Raw genomic sequence first — 12,663 nt, 5'->3', positions numbered from 1 at the left:
CCAATAATTAAGTGCTAATGAAAGTGATGGCATATAAAAACTCTAGCACTGACAACAAAAATAAAACAACCCAGAGCAATTACTGTCACTCCTGTGGAAAACAAATCTTAAACTCTTCCAACATCACCAAAAATAGAAAGCTAGGGAATTGCCATTCACACCTTCCACATGTGGCACTGCTCTGCCTCTCCTCTTACAGCTGAGATGCTGTGAAGGGTTTAGAGTTCCCCAGAGATAATTTGGGAACACTGCACAGAGGCATGGTTAATATGGTATTTAATATCTCAATACATTGGATTAATAGTAGGTTTTCTGGATTAAAAAACAACAAATGAAAGGTACTAAGTGGTAATTTGGAAAACAGTGATGATGTGACAGGACAAAGGGATGATGGTTTTAAACTGGAAAAGGACAGCTGGACAGCTTTAGATGAACTATTAGAATGAAATTCTTTACTGTGAGGGCAGTCAGACACTGGCACAGGTTGCCCAGAGAAGCTGTGGATGTCCCATCCCTGGAAGTGTTCAAGACCAGGTGGATGGGGCTCTGAGCAACCTGGTCTAGTGGAAGGTGACCCAGTGTTATTCTCAGGTGGCTCTCATGACTGGAAAGATGTATGGGCAGCCCTTGAAGGGAGAAGGATGCTACAAAGGAAACTCCCTAAAAATCTATTGGAACAAAGAAATAAAGCCAGCGGAAGGGAAGCAGAAGGAAAAGAGAAATCTGAGCGAAAGCAGGCATTTCCATGGGACAGCCAAGAAACAACCTACAGTGACAACAATGAAACTTTCTTAATTCAAAGCAGCACAGAAAAAGGTCTGTAGTTCCCATAATGAATGCATGGACCTGGAAAATTGTATTTTCAGTTAGAATTAACGGTGGTGGAAGATTACATAAGATTTCAGTTCACCTGCACTGATCATGACCTAGCTCTACTCAGTGTTCCTGATTCAGATCTTGGCCTGGTTTCCTCAGCTGACTCGAGCCTCTTTGCACTAGGAAGGATGGCAAATAGCCTTAAGACAGTCCTCCAGTGAATCATGCTGGAGAATTCCCTGCACTGAAAGGAATTTTCTAGTGTTCCAAGTCTGGTGGATACAGATTTGTGTTGCCCCAAATCTGCAGAAATAGGGATGGAAAGGATATATGGGGGCATCCAAAGGCAAGAGCCTGGGGGATGTAAAGCAGAGTAAATAACTGGAATATCTGAGTGGGCAAAATTCTCAGTGAAACCCAAGAGAGTCCTGCTTAAAAAAGTTGTAAGATGTACTGTGTTTGCAGGGTTTAGAAGTTCTTTTGGTCATCTGGGAAGTGGTACAATAAGTAACAGAACTTTAATGTGCAGTGAAGTCAGCCTTCATGTTTTTCCTCACGAGACTGAGTAATTGCTTTTCTGTTTTAATAATTAACAGCGTTTTGTTAAAGAGTTGCACAAGACACAGAACTACAAAAGAAACGTGCCAATAACTTAATAGTTTATTAGTCAGTCAACAATATTACAAATATTTAAAAATTACTTAATATAAATAGTTGGCAGCAAACTATTCCATTACAGAGTTAAATTACCAGTACAACAGACAGACTGGAGATTTAGACACCTGGAAGATAACAGTAAAACAAACTAAAATATTTAACAAAAAAATTTTAAGCTGAAGGCGATTACCTAGTGTCCATAAAAGCATGGGTTCTCTTTTTATTTAGAAAAAAATAAAAAACTGCTTTAACACCCCATTAGGAATACAAAATAAAATCAACTGAAAATATTAATTTGCATATCAAAGAACCATTTATAATTACAATCCAAACACTCCATAAACCACTTGTGCGATTCTATACAGAAACTCGGAATTAGAAACTAGTTGCTTTAATATTACAAAGATTTCAGCTCCAAAAATAATTCAACATAAAATAAACTTTAGCAATTAGCGTCATAAAATTATATATTTCCACATAAAAATACAAAATAATATTAATGACAAGAATATGAAAAATTATTCCAAGTATTTTACTACTATTAAAATAAAATAAAAACCAAAAAAACAAAATAGAAATATGCATGAAAAAAGTCTCTCCTTTTGTTAGCAAAACACTATCCAAAATAACTACAATCATTTACATCAGTACAAAGATTTCTGGATTTAAAAAATAGTTGCAATGACAAAAGGGGTATCTTTTCTGACAGTAAAAAATGACACTGTGGATAAAATCTGCAAAATATGCAATGAAAAAAATAAATTTGCATTAAAAAGGTTTACACTGTTATTTTTTTATACAAACATTAGAAACAGTATTGCACATCACAACACAGAATCGAGGTTAGTCAGCCTTCCAAAATGTGTTATATTCAAGTTTTGTAGCATCTTTGAGGAGAGGCTTTGTGCAGCCAGATGCAACAGGGATAAAATATCAAGTGTTTTCCATACACAAATATATAAATGCTAAATGTTTCCTTCTTAACAAAAAGTGTGGATTTTTAAAGTTTTTTTTTTTCCTCCACAGTCATACTCATGGGCAGCAATATGCACATTTGGGGAACAAAAGTGAAGAAGCTTTAAAAATACAAAAATACAATCAAACTAACTAGCAATCTTCTACAAAAATAGTAAAATAAATATGATCTGTAAAAAAAAAAATAATCAAATACAGTGTTCAACAGTTAGAAAATAAGAACTTAGTAGATAAAAAAAAGAAAAGAAAAAGAAAGGAAAAAAAAAGGAGGTGGTGCAGGGTATGATAACCATAAGTTGAATTGCTCCAGAAATGAAGTGACAAGTAAAATCAGACATTTAATTTATTTTTACCCATGCCAAAAAAGGGCATCCCTGTTTCTTCCCCCTGTGACTTACTTATGTAGTTCCACTTAAACAGGGAAAGCAATTTTCAACATCTCCAATTATGTCAATTTTTCACTATTTTCATACTAGTGTTCAGTATTTAATATATTTAAAGGCTCTTCAACTTTAAACATTAAGCAGAAAATATGAAAATAAAGTTTAAAAAAATCTGCAGAATTAAATTATATCTAAATAATTAACATTGCAAAACTACTGATTTCTTTTCTAAATTCCAAAAATTGAGGTATAGCAAAGGAGATGTCATCAGTCAAAAAAAGTGTGCCTTAAAATAGCTGACTGTTGGAAAAATCTCTCACAGAGATATAAAAATAGTGCATAACAAATGTCAAAATGGATCAAGGTTTGGCAGGGTTAAGGTTAAAAAAGAATACTCCAAAAAATCTGGAGGATCATGGTTAGGTAACAAGTAGGGAACATTGACAAATAAATTAGTAAAAAGCTCTTCTTAAAACAGCATCAACTTTAAACATTAAAAACTTGAACCACAGCCACAATAAAACAGCAGTTAGACATGAACCACATATTGTACAGTACAAAAAAGCACACTGTAGACAACCAACATAAGATCAACACTTTGCTTACATGAAGGATTGTCCCAAGGGATTGCAAAGAACAACACCCTTGTAATTTCAACTCTAGCATCAGGCTCTTAGTTCTGCATTACAGCATTTACTGCTGAGTGTTTGCTTAGGCTGCAGAACTGTTTGCTCCATTAAAAAGTAGGGGCTAGTTGCATTAAAAATGCTCTGAGATAGACAAAAGCACTGCTAAGATTTTCTTTTAGTGTTCAGTTAAATATTGCCTCTGTCCTAACTACATTTGTCTTTCAAAATCTGCAAGCAATGTCGTTAGTAGAACTCCTTCATTAAAATAAAAATACTATCCTTGACTGTCAAGTAGCTACTTCTCATGCAACAGTGACCCCGGTTTGACAGAAGACCACAACGCACACAGGTCAAACATGTAAGCAAGGCTTTTTTAAGCCAAATTTCACTGTTGTCTTAAAGGTAAAATTTAGTTTGTTATGCAACTAGCCGTCTGTATATTACACCTTCTCCATTTTGACTTTACTTAGGATTTAATTTCTAAAGCATTACGCATTCTCATATATGTCTATTTTTGTATGCATTTGTCATGGGTTTCACATTTGGTGACTGGTTAGCAGTGTGCTGGCCATCTTTGGTTTGTAGAGGAAATCTTAACCATGAACAATCAAGGGGGCTTAAAAGAACTTTTTAAATGCTAGCTTTTTACTCAAACTTGTATCTATACTACATCACGCCACATTAAGTAGAAGCACACATCACGAAATTGCACAGGGATTACAATATTACATCCAGTCTGCATAAAATTGAATTCCACTACTGACCAGGTCACAAAATGGCTGCACATTCTAGTCTAAAACTAATTTGCATATTGTACACATGTAGGACATTTTTTTACTTCAGTCACAATAATGCATGCAAGTTTGTTTTTTGTAAGAAATTTTGTAAATTTGCTCATGCTACCTAGTTTCAAGAGAGCCTTTTTTTGAACATTTGCAATAACTCACCTCTTGTTAATTAATAGTTCTAGTGCATGCATATGGTGTATACAGGTAAGTAAACATGCAATTTTTTCACATTCTAAAACTATGGCAGTTTAGGCCATATTGTGCTGCCTGCATTTAATCTGTAATGCAGTGTGTCTTAAACGTTTCAATCCCGTATTAATAGGTGGCATTACACATAACACCTATATAGCAGCAAAGCTAATACAGCTTGTGATTAAAAATGTTTAAAAATAGCTAATAAATCAGATTATCTTGAGGTATTATTTCTTGCAAGTCAAAATGGAGAGCAAAAAATCAACCCTAATTTTTAGTTTATGTATACACTGAAAATAGCAACAACAATAAAAATAAGCTTTTGTAGCAGACATATTCCATCTTCACTATTTTGCTACCTTTGGTAAATTACTGGGGCAGATCTTGAAGTTAAAAACCCATGTTTAGAAATAAGTGCACGCTTCACCCACTAAATATAGCAGCAGACTGTGTGCCCCTACGCAAAAACATTCTCATATCTAGTTTTAACTTTACATATAAAAATAACTTGGAGAAAATACAAAAAAACATTTTATTTTAACATGAAAATATCACAAAAATTAGTAAGCCTGAGATGTAGGGTTTTGGTGAAAAACAAGAGGCTTGTAGTGTTTTGGCTGCTGATAAAGATGCATGTATTGATAGCTGGGGTGAAAAGCAGAAGAATGCACTTATTTCTTCTGCATGTCAGTATCTTCAAACACAGTAAGCCACATGCACCCTTCTCTCCTTATGTAGATGCTGGTTCACCATGTTTAATTCCAGCGGAAGTGGATCTGACGTGGGCGGTCAGCCCCCTCCTTTACCAATGGCTTATGGAATTCACGTCCTGCACGAGAGTGGATATTTGCCCAACAAAACTCACAGTAATACTGCAGGCAAGTGACATTGGCACAAAAGAAAGGAGCAAACTTCCCACCACACCGCGCACCCTGGCACTCGTCACACATCTGGTCATCCAACACGTATGGCTTTACCTCCACCTGTTGGAGTGAAACAGAAACAATTCCCGTTAATAACTGTTTCTATCTGAAGTTCTACGAAGGCATTAGTTTTTCTCTGGTTTAAAAAAGAACCCCAAAAAATACCCCTGAAGTCTGCAATCAATCGTGTTGTTGCCTTTATATAACTGATCAGTTATAACTCGTTATCATTTATCTCCTACAGACCCATCCTTACATCTTTAGAAGTACACTGTGCATGTAATAAACAGCTACATCAGAAATTTCCCCTAATTTACCCTGGGAGAGTGTTTCCAAATGATATTATGGACATGTTTGTAGAAGAAAATCAAACCACTCAAATGTTTCCCAACTGGACATTAACATAACAATTAATTCTAAACGGTTTTGCAAAAAAAAAAAATAACATGAGACTACACTTTAATAAAGATTTATTTTTTTTTCAAGTACAAGTGTCTCCGCATGTACTACATTTGTGTGCAAATTAAAATACTTTCTGCAAGCTGTAATGCAGATCTTTTAGCAGAGCTGTTCACCCTGAATTCACTCCCTATTTTTAAAATATGGCAAAATTTGGTCCTACCAGTTTTGGTAATCTATTACTTTCTGTGGCTTTGAGCTGTACAGGAGTTTGTATTCAATACAATTCTGAAAATATTTTTAAAGATCATTTTGCAAGTCTACAGACATCTACAAACACCTGTCTTACACAGCTTCTCTCTCCCAGACTCATCTGACTGCCAGAATGGAAAAGTGGCAGGAGTCCAGTTGTAAATATGCATTATGTCTCCAAAAAACTGTACTGCTACAGACTGCAATCAGATAGGAAGAAGTACATCATAATAAAACACAAAATTAGTTGACATGGTCATTAAGGAATGTATTGTTGTATTCCATATTTTCCTCAGGGCTGCATGAGATTTTTTTCCTTAGATACTAATACCTCAGAAGATTGCTACATATAGACATTGACTGTATGCTCTATACTCAGACAGAATATGCCTTAAATATTAAGAACTTTAAAACAATACTTTTTTCATTGTATCTCCAGAAGAAAAAATGTACACATCCAGCTCCCTGCCTTGAAGTTTTACAGCTGAATAGTCTTCATGTTCTTAGCTTCAGAAGTAGAGGCCATCCTAGAAATGTCAGAGTATGCTTCTTCCAGTAATCTATATTCAGTGAGAGCTCTACTTCTTATTTCACTACAATGACCTTCCTTATCACCAATTATACTCCAGCTTTCCAATAAACAGGTACCTCATGCAATAACTGTGTTCATGGCTCAGAATTACTGAAAGCATGAAGCAGCATTTATTTCAAGCCTCAGCGCACTAATGCACCAAGATGATTTCAAAAATATTAGAGAAACACTTTGGGGAATGGAAAAATTACATGATGTGGATGCAGACTGCCAGCGTATGAAAGTTAACAGTATTTTAACGAATTGTTTGGAGTTGAAACTCCAAAGAAATGTTTGAAGCTGAGGTTTCATACATGGTAAAACAGGATGAGGAGCACTTCGCTGAAGAAAAACATCTGTTAGAGAAACTAAATATATCTACACATCAAAAGAAGTGAAGAGAAGCTACAGAGAACTTAGTTAAGGAAGAAGTTAAGATCACAGACAATGTTTGTCAAGTGACTGGCACTTAAGATTTCCAATTAAGGTAGGAAAAGGTATGTGCAAAAAAATGCTATAAATACTTTGAACTGATGTGGAGAAGGATAAACAGGTGAACTGCAAAATTTAGCAATTTAAAAATACTTCCATGCAGACAAAACTGGTTATGAAAAGAATGTGAAAGAACCTAAAGAATGTGAAAGACCTCCACAAACTGGATATTAGTGGTATGGAAAGGCAGCACTGAGGTAAAGGGCAGAACAGGCTCAGCCTCGAGGAGTTCAGTGAGATACAGACTGTATTACCCTCCTGGCCAACATACACAAACACCTCAGGTGAAGGCAGTACCCAAAGGAGGACTATTTTCCTCATTTACAAAACTAGTGGTTTGCAGATTTACACTCACTGCTTGCTCATATATAAATCAGCAGTCATACTGATTTCAGAATATTTTCATAGCCTGAAAAAGCATTAGTGTAAAAATTCCATGGAGGTAAAAAACTATTTCTGAAAATAGCCTTTTTCATACTTTCAGCTAAGATTCAAAGTGTTCCCTAAAATGATGCTCTTCTCTATGACACTTCAGTACTGCAAATAACTGGGTGGAAATAAATATATGTAATTATATAAATAAGGATTATGGCTTACCTTAAGGATTATGGATAACCTTATGGCTTAATTAAAGATGTCGATTCTAAACACATAGATTATTCCCCCTCTCACATGAACAAAGAAATTCGTAAACCCTCCCCATCATGGGACTGAATTTAACTATTTAAACAGTTAAGATTTGGCACTGCTGTATTTTGCCAGTGAAACACCTCAGGAGTAGCACACATTTTTCAAAATAAGAAAAAATGAGGATAGTAATAAAAATGTGGAAATTCCAAATTTAAAAGAACAGCTGAGTCAAGAAATTAATTTTTCAAGTGTTAGAAAAGCAACACTAAAAAAGAACACAAATTGTATCCAAAAAGGAACTTTAAGAATTCAGATATTTAAAGTGGAAACCTAGATCATCCTGCCTTTCCCTCTCAACCTCTCCAACCCAGGAACAGCTATCTCCAGATACTAATTATGCTTGGCAGGGGTTGTTTGGATTGTTTTGGTACTTGCTTGCACTTTCTTTTTTTTTTTTGGTTATTTTTGGTTTTTTGTTTTTTGTAATTTTAAAAATTAAGTTTCAATGGATGTAAGTCAAATATTGTGCTTCTCAGATCCAGCATTTAGAGTAGATTTTGTGTTGGTTTTTCTTTTCCCCCAAGCTCCAAGAGGCCTGCAGTCCAGTCCATCCCACATTAAGAACTACAGTGTTCCATCACCCGTTAACAACCTACATCTTTTTCTCTGCAAACAGCAAACACTGCCATTTCAGATGGCATCTGAAGAGCCCTTAAGTGAACTATCATAAAAAACCACAAAATAGCAAAACAACATATGTGCAATTGCAGCCTTCAAAGTCAGGATCATGCCTTCTCCTACAAGACGGCACTGCCAGTCTACCATACAACTCTCTACTGCAAAGGACACACTCCCTTGAGAAGAGATGACCAAGATAAAAGTTCCCCATGGTTTACAAGGTACAAGTCCATGTCTCTCACTGTTAAAGGAGATATAATTTGGATTGGACCCAACTGTCCATGTCTCAATTTTCAAGTCAGGTGACTTCACAGACAAATGCATTTCAGACAGAAAGAAACTTCTAAATTCTAAAGCTGTATGGCCCATTTAGCATTTCTTCAGAGGAAATTCTGGATTCTGGTCCTTACTCCCATTTTGTCCAAATACTCAAATGAAAGATGATCACCAGTTTTATTTCGCCTCACCCAATCCCAGTGTCAAGGCCATTTTTTCTGTTACGTAAATATCCAAAAAACAGTTTTAAGTCAACAATGGCTGGAAGTCATAAGGATAGCAATCCCACGACCAAAATGTAACCAGCACATCTTATTCTGAAGCCTAGATGACTACCCACCTCCATACCCACTCATCCTCTAGGAAGGGATATATTTGGGGATTCCAGCTCATAAGGCAAATGGTGTTTGAGACACATACATAAAGCTGAACTACTCTGCCTATTTGAAATGAGAAAAGCAGGTGCTGCTTCTCTAGAGGAGACTTCTGTTAATTGTACTACTTTCTTTTTCCTGTGTCTTTGATCTGTAGAGGAGACTGGACCTTGAACTACTTTACTTACTCGACCCTTCTTCCCATAAGACCTTTTTTTCTTTTTCTAAGAACACCTATTAATGCCAGACTATCTCTGCAGCTCCTGACATCAAAACTAATGACCCTTAAAACCGACATAATTTAGATGCCAGTTTTCTTTGCTACTCTTACACTTCTAATTAGGAGTTACGAAGTTCAGTAGTCTTCTTAATATAAGTTAGTTTTACTTTTCCTAGGAATAAGCATCTCTAGCAAGAAGAAATACGCATTGGTAAGTACTAAGAAGACTTTCAAACAGAAAAAAACAAGACCTTTTGTATTTTAGGTGTTGGGCCTGACCAACTTTCTGAGCACTGACAACTATGGCTGAAATTAAGAGCAGTTGAAAGTATCAAGCTAATCTGAAGCCAATGAATACTAGAATTTCTTATGAATGACAGAGATCACAGTATTTGCTTTCATTAAAACATGGGAGAGAAAGAGATTTTCAAGCCCTTTGCCTGTACACAACAAAACCAGGAACTCCAGAATGGGAAGAACATATGGTCCAACATATGTCAAAGGAACAAACTGCTGCTCTGTGGAAACATGTTGTTCATTCAGGGGCATTCAGGCATACTCCTGAAAGTAGTGGAGTTACATGAATGCGAAAAAAAATGTAGAAGCTGGCTTGAAAGCAAATCACATGCAATGCTACCACACGCTGAGAAATTTCTTTATAGAGCAAAACTTTTTTTTTTAATTTCTGTGTAACTTACTCGTTTATCAATATCGCCATGCTGAAGTTGAACAAACCGAGCACTGATGGCAGCAATGTAACTCTGCTGATTGGAAAAAGCAACACGTCCAGCACCTTTTGGGTATTTCAGCTCAGGGTCAGTGTCAATTCCTGCGTAACAAACTCCCCCATAGAGACGGTCCATGATCATAGCCAATTCCACTATTAAGAAACAAAACAGCATTTATTCAAACTATTCTTACAGTAGAAACTTAGTACACTTATGTCTAAAAATACTAGGAAAGTAAATTTTAATTATTAATTTTGCAAGAGCAAATAGAACAGTAATAACAGAATTAAAAAATATTAAAGAAGTAATATTAAATAAGGTATTAATTACTCAATAGACAGATCTTTCACACTGTGGGTACATACATTCAAGGAACAATGAAATTGTATGTTTTTGATAACCTGGAACTGGAATTCCAGGGCAGTTTTCTTCAGAGGATTACAGCAAAAGAGTTTTTGGGCAGGCACTGGAATGTAAGCTGTATAAAATAGATCCTCATGCCACAAATTCCTACGTGTTCTCTGCCTGTCCTAATGCTCTATGTCCTACTTGAATTTAAAGACGTAGTTAGCATCTTTTCATCAGCCACACAGAACTGCATTATCTCTATAGTGCTATACCTACCATAGATACTGAAGTCCAGAGAAACAAAAATTTCAAATTGTACAGATAAAGTACATTGCCAATCCTCTGACTTCCAGATTATACTGAATTCAGTTGCATTTCACTGGAGTGGAAAACACTGGTTTTTCAGAATTAGTATCCTCTGTATTAGGATACAGAGGCATCAGAAGTCCTTGATGTTCAATAGCTGTTTGAAGAGTCTCCTTAAGTTTTACTGCTTTTGTGAAGTCATTATTCTTGTTTCACAATGCCATAAAAGTTTCATTTTCACATATACAGGGCATTTGTGAACTGAGCATAAGAATGCATCCATTAAATTTATCACGGACATTCAGCACAGTAACATGGAGTACTGGATTGAATTTAAAGAAAAAAATAATCTGCAGTTGGAACATACTGTGTTTATGCTCATTTACAGAGCTCATATTACAGTCAAGAGTCTTAAAAATAAAATACTAAAAAAAGCCTGAGCATTGGAGGTCCAAGATAGAAAAATTTAAGATCCTTTGTATCCCAAATTTGCACTATTGCTTCTCTGTTTTCTTACATCTTCCATCTAAAAGCTTATCTTTCTCTAAGAATAAAATTCATTAATAACTATGGAAGACTAATGAAATCTGGAAGTCATTCTAATAACAAAGGGAATTTGAACCACTGCATGGTATGCTTCTACTTCCAACATTCACTGCAACCTACTTACTAGAAAGCCACCTAAAACATTGTAAAAGGCTACTACAGCCAATCTGAAAAAGCAGACTGTCCAGGCTGTACATCAAGTATTCCACAGCTATAGAAATATTTACTTTTTTCTCCACTCCTCTGGCAAGAGTCTAGAAGGAGTCCTGCAATCCCATACAATGTTGTGCCAGCTCTCTGAATTTCTTCCTTTTTACTCTATGCCTACTTGTTCAAGTACTCCATCACCTACCTTTGTTTGTGTGTGTAACCTGACAGCAGCAGAAGAGTAGCTAATGCACAATGACAAGCAGGAACAAATACCACTCCATTGTCATGGAGCAGGGCAGAGATGTTTCTACAGCATTATTTTAAAACCAAACTCTTTATTTTAAGCCTCTTGTGACACAGCTTACTTACAGGTATAGAGAGGTAACTTTCTAGTAAATCTGAATGATGAACTGTGATTTATGGCCAAAACCAGACAGTAGAGAAATTTAAGGATACATTGAATACTGTACTGCAGTTAAAACTACCAAGACTGTTCAATCTGTCTGTCTGTCTATCTATCTCTATACATAACTACAACAAATTATACATTGTTATTATTAGAGATTATTTCTAGTAATTTCTTACTTAAAAAAATTTCCACAGATTCTACTCACCAGCTCTTAATGGCCTAGGGACTCCTCCAACAAAAATTGTTTTCCGAGGATCAAGTGGCTGCGAACCATCCATGACAAAGTCACTATCACTTAGATTCCAGGGACGGATCTGAACCTATTGAATTGGGAAAGAAAATAGTATCCTACTTTAGGTTTCACTACAATGTGGAAATATGTTCACCAGCCTGTATAAATTGTCAGTCATAACATCATTACCACAGCATGTCTAGGTGCTTTGTTTTAATCCTATTAATTCAAAATACTACAGTTTTAAAATAATACAAGTGTTGAGCTCTGCCAACAGTAGTTTACTTTTGATTTTTTCCATCTTCATAATTTCCAATGCTGCTTTAGACAGATGGCAGCCATAGCCTGCAGGCCATTGACTGCGTACTTACAGGCTTGTCCTTGATAGTGGGGCTGGAAACACAGAGATAGAGCTTTCCATCTTCTTCAATGCAGGCATCAATCAGAGCCTGAACAGAACTCTCTTCTTGGAACAGGAGGAATGCATAACCTGGAAAAAAAAAACCCAACCAATTGATATATTTTCTCTTATCTTTATTTTACAGAATCATCTTTACCACTCATTTTTCCATACAAAAACAGAAGAAAGTCAAAATCATATTAGCCATCTTTTTTAACCATGTACTATATTGCCACAGTTAACAGAACTTCCATCTGTAAAATAATTGTCAGAAGAGACTAATAACCAA

At 35.8% G+C, this 12,663-nt stretch overlaps 1 protein-coding gene across 1 annotated transcript in view; it reads right to left on the bottom strand.

Annotated features, from left to right (window-relative positions):
- Positions 1–1,458: 1,458 nt before the first annotated feature.
- The window catches only part of CPEB2 (cytoplasmic polyadenylation element binding protein 2), a 50,291-nt gene continuing 39,086 nt past the window's right edge, over positions 1,459–12,663 (bottom strand). The window contains exons 8-11 of the mRNA XM_086890253.1: positions 12,346–12,464; positions 11,948–12,062; positions 9,954–10,135; positions 1,459–5,423 (exon numbers count right to left, since the gene is read on the bottom strand). Of these exons, the coding sequence (XP_086746379.1) occupies positions 5,196–5,423; positions 9,954–10,135; positions 11,948–12,062; positions 12,346–12,464 (644 nt within the window). The 3' untranslated portion in view covers positions 1,459–5,195. The remainder of the gene's footprint in view (positions 5,424–9,953; positions 10,136–11,947; positions 12,063–12,345; positions 12,465–12,663) is intronic.

This window comes from Cyanistes caeruleus, chromosome 5 (assembly GCF_971803275.1).
Source record: "Cyanistes caeruleus chromosome 5, bCyaCae1.hap1.1, whole genome shotgun sequence".
NCBI classification, from domain to species: Eukaryota; Metazoa; Chordata; class Aves; order Passeriformes; family Paridae; genus Cyanistes; species Cyanistes caeruleus.
This window is presented reverse-complemented; position numbering and strand designations above follow the sequence as displayed.